The 19,757-nt window shown below is 41.0% G+C and overlaps 1 protein-coding gene across 2 annotated transcripts in view; it reads left to right on the top strand.

Annotated features, from left to right (window-relative positions):
- Nucleotides 1-3,204: 3,204 nt before the first annotated feature.
- Nucleotides 3,205-19,757, top strand: part of LOC141152643 (UDP-glucuronosyltransferase 2A1-like) — a 91,279-nt gene continuing 74,726 nt past the window's right edge. Inside the window, exons 1-2 of one of the 2 annotated variants that reach the window (XM_073637210.1) lie at nt 3,205-3,294; nt 4,048-4,875. In XM_073637210.1, the coding sequence (XP_073493311.1) occupies nt 4,161-4,875 (715 nt within the window). In that variant the 5' untranslated portion in view covers nt 3,205-3,294; nt 4,048-4,160. The remainder of the gene's footprint in view (nt 3,295-4,047; nt 4,876-19,757) is intronic. The other variant, XM_073637214.1, reaches the window with a different exon arrangement.

Raw genomic sequence — 19,757 nt, 5'->3', positions numbered from 1 at the left:
CTGGTGATGGCCATTATACTAAATGGGAGGCTGTGGGAACCATAAGACTGTGTGAGGGGCTGCAAGGGACTGTGAGGGCCCCCATATTGATCTGGCAACTGTGATAGGCCCGATACTGAGTTTGGGACTGTGGTGGTCCTCATTCTATTTGGGGGGCTGTGGTGGCCCTAATAATGTATGAGGGACTGTAAGTACACTTATGCTGAGTGGTGGGCTGTGGGAACCATCATACTAGGTGAAGATTTGTGGGGGCCATTATACTGTGTGAGGGCCTATAGAGGCCTTAATTCTGTTAGGGGAACCTCATTCTCTGTAGAGGGCTGGGAGGGCCTTCATTCTGTGTGAGGCCCCTCATACTGTGTGAGGGGCTGTGAAGGCCCTTATACTGAGTAGGGAGCTATGGGGGCCTTCATACAGAGTAGGGGGCTGTGGGGCCATCATACTGTGTGGGGGTCATGATACTGTGCGTATGTGTAGTGCGAGGACTATAGGGATATCATACTGTAGGGGGGAACTTTAGGGGCATTATCCATGGGTGGTATTATATTGTTTTGGTGGCACTGTGGTGACATCATACTTTGCTGGAGGCACTGTGGAGTCATTGTGTTCTATACTGTACATATGGGGAGGAACTGGGGGTGGGAAGGATTCACTGTGGGGATACCATACTCAGTGTGTGTGTGTTGGTGGGGGCATTTTTGGAAGCGTTATACTCTATTATGGCCTTAAATGGGGTAAGAACACGTGTTGAGAACACAAAGGGTCTTCAATAGGGATATAATTAATGTGTACATGCCACAAAACATGTGCTTCAGGTTTATAAAAGTATGGAGCCCTAGGAAGCCCTAGGGAGCCGGTAAGAGTGCCACAGCAAAAAAAATGACAAGACCCTAGTTCCCGATGAGACGATAGGCTTCACCTTAGTCAGACTCATGAATATTTTGGCTAGGAATTGTGAGCGTTGTGCCCTGCTTGTTAAACGCCAAGGCTCTGTCAATAAACTACTCTACTTTAACAAGAGTATTTAGGTACAGGACTGTGAAGAAATGGCAGCAGAGAGAAGAGGTGGCCCACTCAGTCACTGACGTGGCACCACACTTGCTCACACCCAAGGCAGGCTGAGAGGCTCATTCACTAGCTCCAGTAAAGCAGAGCCTGCTCGGCCTGGGAGAGCTGCTACCAGTTTCTGTTAGATATAATGGAATTATATCAGGCTAGAAACCAGCCCGGTAGCGTGTTTGTTGGACCGAACAACGGACGTGAGAGTTTTTGGATCGAGATAAAAGAGCAGCCCAAGGTTAAATTATATATTTAATCGCCTTAGGGGCACACTAGACAATACACTATATACATAAGGGTTATACATACACAATGGTCAGAGTTGCAAACACAATAGTAGGGGTACAAAAGATATAAAGAAGTTATTAAGAGTCAGTTACCAGTCAGATGGATGACCTGGGGAAGGGCTGTCACATGGGAGGCTTGTGGGGCCCTCTCTCTTTGTTGCAGGATTTCTCCCACACGACAGGACGTCACAACCTCCCAAGGAAAAAGACAATGGAGCCAGGGCTGCTGGGGCTCGTAACCTCTCTGAATCACTCCCCTTACTGACCCCTGGTTGGACTTAAATCTCCACCCCTGGTCTCTCTCAGCTACAAACTCTAAAAACTAAAATGGGCTTTCCCTCCTTAATGGACGGTCCTAGGGAGCCGGTTTTGGTGTAATCGAATCCAGCTAGGCCCCTTCTACAAGTGGAGACCAAGTACCGGGGCCCTAGGAGCTTCTGCAAGGCTGTGCCATGTATCTCCCTTTCCCTACGCGCTGGACTGTGTTGAAAGCCAGGGTGACATGCCCCATTCTCTTGGGTTTACAAAAATCTATTTGGTTTATCACTGGGATGTATCGTATTCCCATATCTTGGTGTTGAATTATAATATCGGACACAAAGGAACGCATGGCTTGGGGGTCCACAGGGGGCCTTCCTGTGTAGCTCACAGCTGCTGTGGGGTATGTGTCACTCACTGTCCCTCTCAGCCCCCTTGCTTCTTCTTTAGCTGCCAAAGTGTCGGATTACACTGTACATTGAAGGTCTCTATAATCCCCCGCCAAACAGGGCACAATGATTTACATGGGATTATCTTTAATATTCTTCACAATAACATTAAACTGAATCTTGACATCAATTGCAGAAAAGTCAAGCATGCAGATGTGCTCAGTTCTGCTGCTCAACCCCATCCTTTTACTGCCAATAATATGAGTGTCCACTTGAGAGTGAATGCAAAAACACAGGTTAGATCATCATTACTAAAAATACATATATTAAATAGAATATAAACTGGTAATTTGATAAGTTTCCATGGACTATTGTTGAAGTTTAGGCAGTGCCCATTCTTGTAATACAAACAATTCAGACATCTGTGTAATCCTGATTATGAACTAACACAAAAAGCCCTTTTATCTATTTATTATGAAAGATAATCTTTAATAGTCATATTTGACAAATATAACATACAAAAAGTGCCCGTAAACTGTTAACCTTGTGAATATCATACTGTAATATGTGTAAAGCATCTGATTAAGGACTCCATATATAGGGTTGAGCCCTTGACATGTATGTGGTATATTGATGCAGTTTGGGAAATAATAGATATGTATTCATAAGTCCCACCTACAATAACCTTCTCCTGCTGTTTTTAAGATTAGTGACCTATTATGTATAGGCTGTTTTTTGTTCAAGTTCACACCTATATATTATATATCAAGTAGTGAAAGATTATCGTCTTCAGTAAGAAGGTGTGAAAATAGGAAAAATTAATCATGATGAATGTATATTTCTGCCTGCACTAGGTCACTTTTTATGGGCACTTTACGGGCACTTTTTGTATGTTATATTTGTCAAATATGACTATTAAAGATTATCTTTCAGAATAAATAGATAAAAGGGCTTTTTGTGTTAGTTGGTAAAAGATATTCCCTTTATATATGGAATCAAGACTTTGTGATCTTAATCCTGATTATGTCACAATTGTGAAGTGATTATTGCAGACAATAGGATTTATAGTTCTTATGGGACAGAACATTTAATACATTGCATTAAGTAAGTAAAATGATACCTTTTACGTTTACCTTTTTTTGCAATTTTAAGTTTGCAGACTTGGGGGAGGAACAAGACGGGGTAGAAAGCAGTAATTTTTTTTGCTATTTAGCTGTTGTCTTGTGATAAGGTAATGATTAATAGGTGCCTGAAACTCACACTGCAGATTTACCGCTTGCATATAAAAGCAGACATTTAAGGTAAGGGAACAATTTTATCTATCTATCTATCTATCTATTTATCTATCTATCTATCAATCAATCTATTATCTATCTATCATATATATACAGTACAGACCAAAAGTTTGGACACACCTTCTCATTTAAAGATTTTTCTGTATTTTCATGACTATGAAAATTGTACATTCACACTGAAGGCATCAAAACTATGAATTAACTTCTGCACAACACAACTGATGGTCCCAACCCCATTTATAAGGCAAGAAATCCCACTTATTAAACCTGACAGGGCACACCTGTGAAGTGAAAACCATTTCCGGTGACTACCTCTTGAAGCTCATCAAGAGAATGCCAAGAGTGTGCAAAGCAGTCATCAAAGCAAAAGGTGGCTACTTTGAAGAACCTAGAATATAAGACATATTTTCAGTTGTTTCACACTTTTTTGTTAAGTATATAATTCCACATGTGTTAATTCATAGTTTTGATGCCTTCAATGTGAATGTACAATTTTCATAGTCATGAAAATACAGAAAAATCTTTAAATGAGGTGTGTCCAAACTTTTGGTCTGTACTGTATATATATCTATCTATTTATTTTCTATTATCTATGTATTATCTATCACATATATATCTATCCATCTATCTATTATTTATTATCTATCTATCATACAATTATCTATCACATACTGTATCTATCCATATAGCTATCTATCTACCAATCCATTATTTATCTATCTATCTATTCATCCATCCATCATATTTCTTTTTTTTTAGGTTTACCAGACTGACCAGTATTTTCTATATTTAGGTTTTTTTCGCTGTCGTTCACCTTTTCCTTTACATAGTACAGGAGTGTTAACATTGTGTTACCTTCTATTACAGTAACAATGACTTTAGTAACACAATTGCTGATCGCCCATATGTTTCTTGCCGGGACCATATTCTGCGGAAACATTTTGATCTGGCCAACTGAAGGCAGTCACTGGTTAAATGTCAAAATTCTAATTGAAGAGCTAATAAATAGAAACCATACTGTGACTGTATTGGTATCTACGGGCTCAGCTTACATTACTGCAAATGATAACTCCTCTTCAGTGAATTATGAGATCTATAAAGTCCCCTATGATAAGAGTAAAATGCTATCGATAATTGATGACTTTGTGAAGCTTTGGATGTATGAAAAGGCAAACATGAGCTTTTTTCAGTTCTACGAGCGTTTCAGCAGTCTGGTGGGTGAAGTCAATCTGATGATTAAGAAAAACTGTAACTCTGTACTTAAAGACCAAGACTTAATGGCAAAACTTCAGTCAAGGCAATACAATATCATGTTAACTGACCCAGTCACCATGTGTGGAGACCTCATAGCAGTGACTTTGGGGATACCATTCATTTTTTCATTGAGGTTCACACCTGGCTCAGCAGCGGAAAGGCATTGTGGAAAATTGCCATCAGTTCCATCATACACCCCAGCATTCTTGTCAGAACTGACTGACAAAATGAAGTTTTCAGAACGGATATCCAATATCATCTCCTACATGGTTCAAGACTACATATTCTACTCCCTGTGGGGTCAATGGGATTCATACTACAGTGAAATTTTAGGTAAGGCGTCATAAAGTGACTAGTGATGAGCGAGTATGTTCGGTTAACCCTTTCGGTGAGTATGCTCGGGCTAGTACCGAGTATCTTCAGCGTACTCTGTAATGCGTTTGAATCACTACCGTGTGTATGATTTGCGACTGTTTGACAACTGTTTGACAGCTTTAATACATGTGAGGAATGCTTAAGAAACAAGCATTCCTCACATGTATTAAAGCTGTCAAACAGTCGTAAATCATGCACACGGGAGTGATTCAAACATATCACCGAGTACGCTGAAGATACTCGGTACTAGCCCGAGCATACTCGCCGAAAGGGTTAACCGAATATACTCGCTCATCACTAAAAGTGACCTATTTTATATAAGATGTTACTGTTACAACACCTCAGTGATATGTCATCAATGTATGAGATGTACTTTATCAGATAGAAAATCGCAGTAAGGTTTCTTTATTAAAAATGAACATAAAATAGGATATTTCATGAAGGCCTCAGTAGATGACATCTGCTAACATGTCACAGTGAGATTTCTGAAGATGTTTAAAGAGGATCCGCCGGCAGGTCAAAAGTGTCCAGTTTTTGCTCTTATTTTATTCCCGCCGCTTTCCTGAGTATTCAGTTTTTGTATTTTTTTAAATCACCATACAATTCCAGAGATATGGACCTTTTAATTTACTGCTAATTTTTATGGTCTCTACCGTGGTGGTGTGGCTCATAAGGTAATAAAGCAGAGCACTCTAAAGACATGCCCCTAGAGAATCCTGTGAGTCACACCCAATTGTAAAGATCATCAAATTTTGCACCAAAAAAAGGCCACTATTTCTGGAACCGTATAGTGATTTAAAAAAACAAAAACAGAGTGAAGATGCCAGATGAAGGTCGCATAAGTGGTGTCACTTCCCGTAAAGGATCCACCTTCAAGGCTTTGTAGTAACTCTCGCAGGAGTCACTTACCTAGGAGAAATTCCAGGACAACCATATCTTTACAGTTTCCCAGAACGATAGGTCTTACTTGTAACAACCCGAGTCCTGGATACTTTCTTTTTTCTTTCCTTGCATTTAATTCAGCAGCCTCTACGTACACCTGTAAGGACCAAACAGCTTCACAGCTTGCAAGCATCAGTCAAACATCAGCTTGTGAAGCTTTGGGAAGTGACTCACTTCCCAGAACTTCACAAACCGATGCTTAATCAGATGAGCAAATTCCCTGTTTTTGATTTTAATCTCTCTTTTTTAAACTTACTATGCTCAAAAAGCGCCATCTTCTCTACTTTTTCCCTTAATGGAATTCCACTAATTGTATAAAATACAAAAAGAGAAATAGTACAACAGAGAGAATAAAAAGCCACTTTTGACCTGGTGATGAACCTTCCCTTTAAACAGTAATTCCCCAATATATGAAAAACTTTTCCAAAGACCGTGTTCAGACATGGCAGATTTGTTTGAACTTTAGATAATGATATGAGTTTTTTTTAAAAAATGTTGATTTTATGCCAATTTTTGTAAAATTCTTTGCAATTCTGCACATTTTTCCCTACATATTGATTGCTTTACTGGCTTTGTACAAAACTGACTAGAATGTAAAAAAAAAAAATAATATATTTTAGAATCTCTTAAATGGCACCTGTCATCTGAACAAATTTTCAGACACGTCATTCACCGATTATGTCAGTAGGTCATTTCACCTCTTTATTGATGTATAACTGGTACAGACATTCAGTTGGGCCTATGGCTCATCTTGTACACTGAGCACTGCCAATGTAGGGCAAACTATAGTTCTCCAGTGTTAAAGATTGATGTTTAGTGGAATAGTCTGCCTAAATGCATTTTCCTCAAAACCATAAACAGATGATAAATGCAACAAAGTATGCAGATTGTGGTCAAAATCCAATGAAAATTCTTGATTCTCTAGTATCTCCAAAACAACACATTTTAGGGCTCTAGAGAGGCCCTTTTATCAAGAGGCAGAGACATGGTAAAACAGTGAATCTCCAGGCTTTTGATCCCCGGAGGGTGTGGCAAAGGAAGTCTATGGAGGTGGGGGATGGATATAGTGAAAGATATAGCCTCTTTAGTAAGTCCAGGCCCGGCGTCAGCATCCGGCGCACCCGGGCAAGTGCTATGGGACCCAAGAGCGGTGCGGTGCCGGTGCCAGCGCCCGCCACCCCCGTCCCCCGCTTGCTCAGGGCCACGGTAGCCGGCACAATACTTACCTCTCCACGTGCCTCCGCAGCAGGTCTTCCGCGGCTGCTGCATTGTGACGTCTCAGGTCAGGGGGCGCGGTGACGTCTTTACACCGTGCTCTCTCCTGAGCCGTCACAGCGCAGAGCGGGAAGACGCTGGCGACGCTGCTTAGGAGTCTGGAGCAGCGGCAGCAAGTGAGAAGTGAGGTATTTGATTTTTTTTTATATGTATGGAGGCATGGGGCATTATATGGGGGGTACAAGTGACATCCTGCATGGGGCATTATATGGGGGGAACAAGTGACATCCTGCATGGGGCATTATATGGGGGGGGGACAAGTGACATCCTGCATGGGGCATTATATGGGGGGAACAAGTGACATCCTGCATGGGGCATTATAAGGGGGGGGGAGGTGACATCCTGCATTGGGCATTATATGGGGGGGAGAGGTGACATCCTGCATGGGGCATTATATGGGGGGGAGAGGTGACATCCTGCATGGGGCATTATATGGGGGGGGGAGGTGACATCCTGCATGGGACATTATGTGGATGCCAGTATTCTGTATGGAGCGTTATATGGGGGCCAGTAAGCTCTATGGAGCGTTATATGGGGGCCAGTATCCTGTATGGAGCATTATATGGGGACCAGTACCCTGTATGGAGCATTATATGGAGACCAGTATTCAGCATCGAGAGTTATATGGGGTCCATTATTTTGTATGGAGCAATATATGGGGCCCATAATACTGTACGGAGGACTATGTGGGGTCATTATTCTGGATGGAGCAATATATGGGGCCCATAATACTGTATGGAGGACTATGTGGTGCCCATAATACTGTACGGAGGACTATGTGGTGCCCATAATACTGTGCGGAGGACTATGTGGGGTCATTATTCTGTATGCAGCAATATATGGGGCCCATAATACTGTATGGAGGACTATACTGTCCAATCTGTACTTTGCGCTGCGAGGATTCGTCGGTTTCTGAGCTATTGTAGAATTTACAATAGATATTGCTCATGTAATGTAAGAAGTGAAATCTTTGGCATTGTACTATATATATATTTCTCAGCGGTATCTGTGCATCATGAATCGTGGTATGTGTTAAAGGGGCCCACTGAGACTCTTTCACCCAGGGCCCACAAAAACCTGGAGCCGGCCCTGAGTAAGTGATTTATCTTAACCCAGAGCTGGAGGCACAGTTACACTCCTCAGTACTGCTGTATAATGTATTTGATTACGCCGCTACTTGTAAAGATTTGTTACTGAGAGACAAGTAGGAATTTCTCATGTTGCTGTGTACTGTGTATGTAAGACAGTATTCTCCACCAGGTAGCTTAGGGTAAAAAAAAAATAGATATGGAGCCCGCAGGGAGGAAAACTAGTGAAAAATGCTAGATGGCCGGGAATAGTGGTATCCCTAATATGCACACATTATTGTTAATAGTTAAATTAATTAATAAATAGGGATGTTGGGATAATGGATACATACAATAGAGGTACGGGAATTGTTGAGTTATGCATCTGATTCAATCGAGAGAATAGAAATTGGGTTGTGCAATAACACTAAATCCATTTTAGCTTGTACACACATGAACTGGATAGCATATAATTACATTATGCAAGTAACTATGATACGTTTAATATGCTTAAGCAGTTTATACTTAGCAGAGTACTTGATTAAAACCTTTCATAAGGCATTTGTAGGAATGTGGTCTGAATGATGCAGTTCTACACTCTCATCTAAAATTTCACATTGAACAAGATTCTCAAAATTCATATTCAGGTTATCTGATCTTGTATAATGAGTATTATATTTGTGGTATTTAAAGGATTTACTCATCAGAACTACCAGGGTAACCTGTTGCCAGACACCTCATATGGTTTGTTGTCAACTGGTGTAGGAATCATTCCAAAGAGTGCCCAGATATGAGTACCTAGATATAAGTGCTGAAAAGTATGTTGTTATATGTTTGCTGAAACAATTTCATACAGTGGCCTAAAAAACAAAACTATGCAGTACCATTATGTAGGTGGAAAACAAATTTAGGATATGTGCACATGGCGTCATTTTGAGATTTTCCAGGTGAAACTCAAGATGTCTTTTTCCTTATCCTGTAAGTACACAGTAGAGAAAGGCAACTTCCTAGTGGAAGCCTTGGAATATAGGAGAGTAAAGGAGCTATAAGGTTGTGAATATAAAACATTTCTTTATTAAATATAACATTTATATATACAATACATAAATAGATAAAAAGGAAATGTGCAAGGTAAAGTGTGAATACACATAAGGAGCAAAAAACAGGGAGAAATAGCCAAATGGGTATCAGTATACCATCAATAGAGATGGAAAGGCTGGTGCAGAAATAAAGCGGCTGTAAATAGGGAACACTGTCTGTGAAGCAGCAATGCAGACCCAGTGGTCTATAACACTATATGTGCCATACCACTATGTATAAAACACAGTCAGTAGAGACTCTGTGGAGCAGGTGCAACAATGCACATACAAAATGTAATCCAATTTATACTGCACCACTTACCCTGTTGATAGGGGTTCCTTAATAATGTCAGAGTGAGCATACCCCACTTCCCGACACGCGTTTCACATAGAATATACAAGCTTTTTAAAGGGAATGCGCCTGAAGAATGAGTATGTCACTTCTTTTAAATATCCAGGGTTTCCAAACCCTGAAGCAGTTAAAAGAAGTGATATAAGAGAACATGTGCACAGCAATGTCATTTTGACACTGCTGTGCACTCAGTGGCGTACTGCTAATTGCGGCAGACCATGCGGCCCCTATGGCATCCACTTTGAATTGTATCGGCATCTTGGAAGCCGATACAGTGGAAAGCAATGATGGAGGAGAGAGCTGCATATCAGCTCTCTCCTCCATCATTCTCCCTGTGAGCTTGAGCTTGGACGTCTCAGCACAGCGTTAAATCACGCTCACTCTGCTGAGCCGTGCAGAGCTTCAGAATACATGCTGCATAGCCATGAGCGGCGTGGGAACGAGGAGAGGTGAATATTTTTGTTCATTTTTTTGTAAATCAATGAGGGCCATTATACTGCTTGGAGAGCTGTGTGGGGGTCATTGTACTGTTTTCAGGGCTGTGTAGGGGCCCTAAAAGAGTTTACGAGGCTCGGTGGGGGCTATTATACGGTTTACAGGGCTATATGTGGGCCATAATACAGTTTGCAGGGCTATATGGGGGTCATTAGGGAGACCTATAACAGTTTTCAGGGATATGTAGGGGTCCTAAAACAGTTTGCAGGGCTCTGTGGGAGCCTTAAAACAGTTGTAGGGCTATGTGGGTCCATTATACAGTTTACAGGGCTGTGTGGGTGTCCTAAAACAGGATTAAAAAAGAATTGATACCCATGTGCTGTAGCTGGACCCTATAAAAATGATCATACATGTACTGAAATATCCCCTAAAAACTGTGTAGATCAAATGTAAAGAAACACCTGTATTGAACAGTGAAGAAATAAAACAAAAATGATAATAGCAAGTTAGATTAGCAGAAATATGAGTCCTTTAGTATAGTAGATTATTTGGGTAAATAAATAACATGCACAAGAGTAATATTAAATCAATAGTAAAACCATAGACCGTGATTACATGTGTGTGAATAGTAATCTGATAAGCATAGACTGTCAGAAGTATACACTTATTAAATCATATTATAGAAGCCAGTGGTTGGTCAGACGTGTGGTCTGATAAAGACCCACTCACCATACCATAGTGATAACAGGTTCCGGGGTCTGAAGTTCAAAAAACATCCGTCCAGGCGATGAAAAATATGCGGTAGTAGAACGTCTGAGGGTTGCTAGAGCATGGAGAGGACAGCATGAAGAAAAGTAATGCGGCAACCAGAGGGCCCCAGCCGGTGGCATCCCTGGCGAAGGAAGCAAGGCACTGGGCCACAGCAACATGTGATGTCGCACAGTCTTTTAGGTACGGCAGATAAGAGAGTCCACACTTCCTATCTCACGCGTTTTGGAAACTCTTTCGTCAGGGGAGACTATGATCACGCGAATCCAACCGGCTATAGTTACCTGCAGAGATCCTAATTGCTTGGCAGTTACCTCCTGCGTCCTAATAGGCATTTCTTGGAATGAATAACACCTGTAGTAATGACCTCCTAAAAATATTACGAGACTGCTGCAGTCAATCACAGGCCTCAACAGTCTTGTGACTCATTAAGTCAAAAATGAACTGCAGTGTGCAGCGATCATGCCATTAGAGTAAGCGCTGCAATTTCTATTAGTTACAGAAAAAGCCATATTTTTCACACCCCCATAAGCTATGGTGTCAAAGCCAGATTCATGCACAATCATCTCCACCTTTCTGTAGTAATAAACTAAGAGGAGCCCCAAATATTGGTGTACCAGAGATGGCTCAGGACGGCACCCAGGATAACATTGCAGGCTGTGGCTGAAAAGAAGACCCTGCCTACAATGAAGAATGGCAGTGGAACCATGATGTCCTGCTGACGATTTACTCCACATGGCATTGGAAACCTGTAGCAAATGGAGGGCAAGATGGATTTAAGGAAGTGTGAGGTTAATCCTAGGAGACAACATCATGTCTTCTGTCAGGAAGCTAGAGGTTCCAACAGGACGATGAACACAAGCATATCTCGAAGTACATCAAAGATTGGTTTCAGAAGAAGTCCTGGAAGATTCTGCAGTTGCCATCACAGTCGCCTGATGTGAACTTTACAGAAAATGTTTAGTGAGATTTGAAGGAGATTGCAGCACGCAAACCCAAGAATATTCATGAACTAGAGGCAACTGCTCATGAGAATGGGCTTAGATTTCTCAGGAAAGCTGCCAGAAGCTGGTGTCTGACTATGCATCATATCTGCAGTATGTAATAACAGCTAAATGTGCTCTACTAAGTACTAAAGCCACTTGTCAAGACAGGGTTGAATAATTGTGACTACAGTAGTCAGTAAAAGCGGCATTTTGTGATGATTTTGGAGAAACCATATTAGTTGTGTTGAGCTGTTTAGATTTTTCTCTTTACAATAATTTATTGCAAACAGCAGAAAATTTGTAAATTTTGCTAATAAACTTAGTGTCACAGGTGTGTCAGATGTGACAGACAGTCACCCTGCAGTTGGTTGCAGGACATCTCTGTTTTGGCATTACAGACAACTTCTTGAAGCTGTCTCTCTAAGACCCAGCGGCTACCTTCCTCTGGCTAATTAACACCCTGGCCTGGGTGTATAAATACCTGCTGTGTGCCAGAGGGAGGTGCCTATTAACCCAGAGCTAAACTACCAAAGTCCAGACTGTATAATCTTTCTGGCCCTGAGAGACAAGCCATGAAGGATTTCATTGCGGAAATTCTGGAGAAGGGATACATTAGGCCCTCATGTTTGCCTGTGGTGGCTGGGTTCTTCTTTGTGAAGAAAATAGATGGGGTCCCTGTTTAGATTTCCGGGAATTAAATCAAATTACCATCCGAGACCCATACCCTTTTCCTCTGATTCCTGATTTATTCAGCCAGGTTGTAGGAGCTAAGGTATTTTCCAAGTTGGATTTAAGGGGAGCCTACAATCTGGTTAGAATCAAAGAAGGGCACGAAAGGAAAACAGCGTTCAATACCTCTAAAGGGCATTTTGAAAGTCTTGTTATGCCTTTCGGATTGACCAATGCAGTATTCCAGCATTTCAAAAATGATATTTTCCATCATTTGGTGGGGAGGTTTGTGGTGGTCTGCCAGGACAATATTTTGGTTTACTCATCTGATTTGGAGACACATCGGGGGCATGTTAAACATGTGCTCCAGATATTAAGGGATAACAAACTCTATGCCAAACTTGAAAAATGTGTTTTCGCCGTTCAGAAGGTGCAGTTTTTGAGGTACTTGTTGTCATCTTTGGGTTTTCGGATGGATCCGGAGAAGATCCATGCAGTCCTTGATTGGGACCGTCCCGAGAACTTGAAGGCTCTACAACGTTTTCTGGGCTTTACTAATTTTTACCGGAAATTCATCCAAAATTATTCAGTAATTGGGAAACCCTTTACTGACATGACTAAGAAGGGGTCTGATTTTTTCCAAATGTTCGGAGGCCTCCCTTCAGGCTTTTTCTTCCATAAAGAATTATACTCAGTCAACCCTATGTTTCCCAGCCCTTTATTATGGAGGTTGATGCGCTAAACGTCTCAACCCTAGGCAAGCCAGATGGTCCCTGTTTTTTACTAGGTTCAACTTTGTTGTCACTTTTCACCCAGAGGTCAAAAATGTCAAGGCTGATGCTTTGTCCAGGAGCTTCCCTGGTGGTGGTGACCATGAGAACCCTGCCCCTATATTACAGAGAGGGGTAGTCATTTTGGCATTATATCCTGAGCTGGAGTGTGAGGTGTTGGAGGCTCAGGGGGATGCCCCTGCTCCTGCCCTCCAGGAAGGTTATTTGTATCATCCAGTCTGCGCCATAAGGTTATTAAAGAGCATCATAACTCTGTGCTTGCTGGTCATCCAGGTGGTAAGACAACCGCCGAACTCCTCTTTCGCCATTTTTCGTGGCCGTGGTTGCATCAGGATGTGATTGAACACGTATCTGCTTGCAGTATTTGTGCGTGTTCTAAGGTTTCGCATACATGTCCATCTGGTACTCTTCTTCCGCTACCTATCCCTAGTAGGCCATGGACACACTTGTCCATGGATTTTATTACTGACCAACCGGTTTCTGCAGGCAAAACGGTAGTTTTGGTGGTTGTAGATAGGTTCAGTAAAATGGTTCACTTTGTCACATTACCTGCCCTTCCAAATGCCAAGACACTTGAGCAGGTGTTCATAAATGAGATTGTGAAGCTTCATGGGGTTCCCTCCGATGTGGTGTCAGATCGGAGGTCCAAGTTTGTTTCCAAGTTCTGGAAGGCATTCTGTTCTCGACTGGGGGTGCAGCTGTCCTTTTCCTCTGCCTTCCACCCTCAGTCGAATGGACAGACCAAGTGTGTTAATCAGAATTTGGAGACCTACCTCAGGTGTTTTGTCTCTGAAAATCAGGAGGATTGGGCATCCTACTTACAGCTGTCAGAATTTGCCATTAATAATCATCGACAAGAATGCACTGGCATTTCACCATTCTTCGGTGCATACGGTTGCCACCCACAATTTGATACCTTGAGTGAGGGAGGAGCTTCGGGAGTCCCTGAGGAGGAGCGGTTTGCTTTGTCGCTCTCCTCGGTGTGGCTGGGTGTTCTGGGTAATTTAAAGATCATGGGAGACAGGTATGAACGTATGGCTGACTGAAAACGCTTGCCAGGTCCGGACCTGAATGTGAATGACTTTGTGTGGTTGTCTACCAGGAACATAAGATTGAAAGTTCCTTCTTGGAAGCTGGGACCTAGGTTTATTGGTCCCTATAAAATAACTGCTGTCATTAACCCAGCACCATTTCATCTTGAACTTCCTCAGGCCCTTAAAGTCCACAACGTGTTCCATAAGTCCTTACTCAAGAAGTATGTGGAACCTCTTGAGCCTTCACCTCTACCACCGGCCCCATTAATGGTTGATGGTAATCTGGAGTTCCAGATTTCGAGGATTGTAGATTCTCGTCTCCAACGTCGTTCCCTACAATACTTGGTGCACTGGAAGGGCTATGGCCCAGAGGAGAGGATTTGGGTTTCAGCATCAGAGGTGAACGCTCCCACGTTGGTTCGTTCATTCCACTCCTCTTATCCTGAGAAACCTGGTCCTGAGTGTCCGGAGGCCACTCGTAGAGGGGGGGTACTGTCACGGGTGTGTCAGAAGTGACAGACAGTCAGAGGGAGGTGCCGGCGATATTCACATTATCACAGAAGTAAATCCAGCTCACCATCTGCAGTGCCACACTTTTGAAGCACGGATAGCACCTGCGCAGGGCACAACATCCAATAGAGAAAGCAGAAAAATCCAGCTCACAGATGAAGTCCAAAAAAGTGCATTTTATTTTCCAAGGTACATGAAGCAAAGATTAAAATTGCGTGTTCACAAAAAAGAGAATACAGGCATCTTTCGACGCGTTTCGAGCCACAAGCGCTCTTTGTCAAGATACCATTCAAGTGAACTTACAAGATTTAAAAACAATTTGAACATGTGCAAACACCAATTTCCTGATTGCCAAACAAATCAATTAAATCACAGGTGGGAAAACTCTGCAGCTAAACATATATTAGAATTTCCCATGCGTTGCTACAAAAGATTTAAATGTTAAATGTGTTATACAGAATAACATTATACACAGGGACATTGTGATAATAGTTTATATTACCTCTACATTTTACTCTACAGTGCAAGGAATCAGTATTGAATACGTTCCATGAAAAGTACATATTTTTTCAGATAACATGATAAATAACATATAATAATTCTTTCTGACTCCTCTATTTATCTTTATTGGTGTGATGGTTCATTTTCCAGATATATTAGATTACTTTCCTCTCACCAGATATTTGTCCCAATTATATATATCAAAGTCAGTGAAATCTCAAAGGGTTTTCCACTAGATTTCATAGAAAAGAGAAAAAGAAAGGGTTAACACATGCAGGAATTACACATACTTAAAAATCAGCACTTGCAGAATTTTCACATGCTTATAGTTCAACACCTTCGATTTAAGTATCACATTGCACCAATACCTCCTTAGAGAAGGAAAAAAACTCTCCCTGCAGTGCTTTATTCACACTACAATATCCCCAACTGGTTGTTTGGATTGGGACATCTATGGAGAAGGAAAACCTCCACCTGTAGTGCTCTGTTCACACTATGATATCCTTCACTATTTATTTGCCCTGATAATGTCATGGGAGAGCAATAATTCATACCACATTTAAGCTAGAATAGCATAAAAGGGCAATGTTCACACTATATTTTTAGATGTATTAAATTCCCTTTTACAAGATATTTATCTTTTACAATATATTTATATTTACAGAGAGACATCTACTTATAGTGCTTTATTCACACTACAGTATCCCCAACTAGTCATTTGGGCTGGGACATCACAAAAGAGCAATAGGTGCTATGTTCACACTGCGATGTCCCTCGCTATTCATTTGCACTGGTATGTCATGAAAAAAGAATGATCACTCAGCATTTAAGCTGGGATATCATGAAAGGGCAGTGTTTAGACTACAATGTCCCCCACTGATTGTTTAAACAATATCCAAACCACAATACTCCTTGCTAATCATTTGACCAGGGACGTTACGAGAGGGCAATATTAACACTACGATATCCTTCGCCCATCATTGGGGGTGGGTGGGGAAGAAGCAAATGTAAATTTTTGCAGATTTTTCACATGCTTGTGGATCAACACTTTCAGTTTAAATATCACATTGTACCATGGCCTCTATAGAAAAGTGCTTTATTCACACTACAGTATCTCCAACTAGTCATTGGGAGAGACCTCTACCTATAGTGCTTTGTTCACACTACCAGTATTCCCAACTAGCCATTTAGACAGGGACATCATAAAAGAGCAACAAGTGCTATGTTCACACTACGATGTCCCTCACTATTCAATTGCCCTGGTATGTCATGAGAAAACAATGATCACCCAGCATTTTAGCTGGGGTATCATGAAAGGGCAGTGTTCACACTACAATGTCCCCCACTGATCGTTTAAGCTGCGATGTCATGGGAAAACAATATTCAAATCACAATACTCCTTGCGAGCCATTTGACCAGGGACGTCACGAGAGGGCAATATTAACACTACGATATCCTTCGCCCATCATTAGGGGGAAGAAGAAAAGGAAAAAAAAACACACCCCAAACAGTGCTATATAATGAAACAGAGAGAAGCTCAGGGACAAGGAGGGCGGAAAAACTAATAATGAAACATAATATCTTTCCTGTGATTGAGACCTAGGGGTAATCTGGTGTTTAACTTTAAAATCCCCCTCGCCTTCCTGTCCCTGAGCTTCTTCTCCCAGCCGACCCCCCTTGTGGGCGTGAAAACCTTCTCTATAGCATACGTCTCAGACTTGTAGTATCTCCTAGATGTTTATCCCGGTGTTGTTTTGAAATTTGGGACACACTTTTTAGTGTATCACCAAGTTTCATATCCTGAATGTGTTCTCTTACTCTTACCTTAAAGGGGCGAATGGTACTTCCAACATATTTAAGTTTACATTCATCACATTCCATAATATAAATTACATGGGTGGAACTACAATTAATAAATGTTTTTATATCAAAGGAATTTTTATTCTCACTATCTGTGAAACTGTATCTTTTTGATGAATATTGACAGGTCTTGCATTGTTTAGTTCCACATTTCTGGTATCCCTTAATACTCAGCCAATTTGTAGGATTTTCATGATGGTTGTTTATTAAACTAGGAGAAAGAGATTGGGCCAGTGTCGATGCTCTTCTATAAACTACTCTACAGCCCTGTTTTACAATTTTACCTATTTTCTCATCTTCCGTTAAAATTGCAAGGTTCTGATAAAAAAGTTTTTTTTATTTGCGAAAATTGATTGCTGTACTGTAATACCAACGTCAACCGATCAGATTTTTTGTTATTTTTGGGCTTCGAGTTATGATTATCCTGATGGCAAAAACGGGGTCTATCCGATACTTTTTTCTCTGCTGCATTTAAAATTTCATTTTTATACCCTCTAAGCCTTAATCTAGTTTTTATATCCTCTACCTCCTTTTTGTACTGAGCTTCATTACTGCAATTACATTTCGCTATATTAAATTCGCTTATTGGTATTGCTTTTGTTGTATGTCCTGGATGGTGGCTTTTGGCATGCAGTATGGTATTACCTGATTTCTCCTTCCTAAAAGTAGATGCCATAACCATAGAGTCAGGGTGACCCATAAGTTTTAAATCCTAGAATTCGATATTTGTATTGCCGTATCAAATTAAAGGGATTACAATTTAAATAATGGATGAAATTGGTTACGGCAGGGACATCGGATCGCCATATGACCAAAATATCATCGATGTACCTGCCGTACCACCAGATCTCATCCTCCCACCAACTCATGATGAGATTTGCAAGAGAGGGGGAGTATATAGCCCCCATCGATACTCCATTTTTTTTTAATGAAAAAGTCATCAAACGAAAAGTAATTGTTTGCCATGAGAAAATGCACCACTTCAATAATGTTATTACACAAATCATTGGAAAAATTGCCATATTTTTTTTTTAAATGAAATTCCAATGCATGTAAAGCTATTTTATGGGGTATTGATGTATAAAGAGATATGATGTCTATTGTTATCCAGCCATAATTTGATTTCCATTGCATGTATTGCATAGATTGTAAAACATCTGCTGCGTCTTTTTTTATTGAATATGCCCAAATCAAACCCCTCCTCAATGATCTTAACAATTTTATTTTTACATACTTCAGTTGGATCCCCCAATAATGATGTGTAAGTGTTCTCATCCATTAACATGTCATGTATCCATTTACAGTAATCTTCTTTATTCATTATAACCATAGACCCCCCTTTGACTGATTTTTTAATTACAATATCATTATTATTTTTCAAATGAGAGAAAGCAACATGAAGACTTGGTCTTAAATTATCATTCCGATATGGCTTACCCAGTATGGTCTCCCATAGATGTCTAAGGTCAGATTCTATTTTGCCTTGGAATTGGTCCATTGCAGGGGTTCTGGACTGTATAGGATAAAATTTAGGATTTGGAACAGTGATTGCCCCAATCTCAGCGCCCAAAGGGGTGTGAGAGTCGGAGCCCTCCCGCTCCAAATCCTGAAGACAGATAAGAGCAATTTGTTCAGAAAACCTTAAATATTTAAAGACATTATCAGGATGAGAAAAACCTTGATGATTGTCACTGCCAAGAGCAGAGGTATCTTCTTCTTTGTCAAAATGTAATTTAACAGTTATATTGCGGATGAGTTTGTTCATATCACATAAGGTAGAAAACAAATCGAAATTACATACTGGAGCAAAGCTTATGCCTAAGGAAAGTAGTTCACACTGCTCCTCTGTCAATGCTGTGGAAGAAAGATTAATTACACTAAAGTCTTTTATCGTTGATTCCGTAGATTGTATTGCTTCTTTGCGCTTGTGTTTCATCTCCTTGCGTCTGCATGGTTTCTTCTCCATGGGGGACACTTGCTCTTCTTGTAATATGAATTTTTTGATTCTACTGGTAAATCTACCTCAGAGTCATCTGTACCTCCTAAAGAGGTTTCAGCATCAGGCGAACTGAAAGTAACCTTTGGATGATGATAGTTTGAACTCTTATGAGCTGGGTGTTATGATCTGCTACAAGCACTAAAGAAAGACAGGAGATCTGTCCCTACAATAGAACTAGACTGGATCCCTACGATGTAACGGGGAACCTGATCCTGCGATCAGACCCGCTAAAGTCCTCGGCTAGTCTGTACGAAGACCTATAGATGCAAGGGAGGGATTCCTACAAGAACTAGGGACTGGGATAAAGTTGGACACCTCCTAGCAGAAATTGTAGCAGTAAAAGACAAACACACAACATAGAACATAGAGGTCAGAAGACCTAGCAAAACTAACAGAGAAATGTAAGAGTACCAAGCTAGCTCAAGAGTAGAAAATACAATGAAGTCCAGCAAGGCCAGGAGGGCGGAGCCGGATTAAATAGGCAAAAATGGTCATGTGACCAGTAAACTAGAAAAAAACTAACAGGAGAGTTCTAACAGTACCCCCTCTTCTAAGAGGATCCTCCGGATCCC

This window comes from Phyllobates terribilis, unplaced genomic scaffold (assembly GCF_046119375.1).
Source record: "Phyllobates terribilis strain yellow unplaced genomic scaffold, ASM4611937v1 Scaffold_1__5_contigs__length_1240528914, whole genome shotgun sequence".
Taxonomy (NCBI): Eukaryota; Metazoa; Chordata; class Amphibia; order Anura; family Dendrobatidae; genus Phyllobates; species Phyllobates terribilis.
The sequence above is the reverse complement of the archived record's forward strand: the minus strand, read 5'-3'. Positions and strand labels throughout refer to the sequence as shown.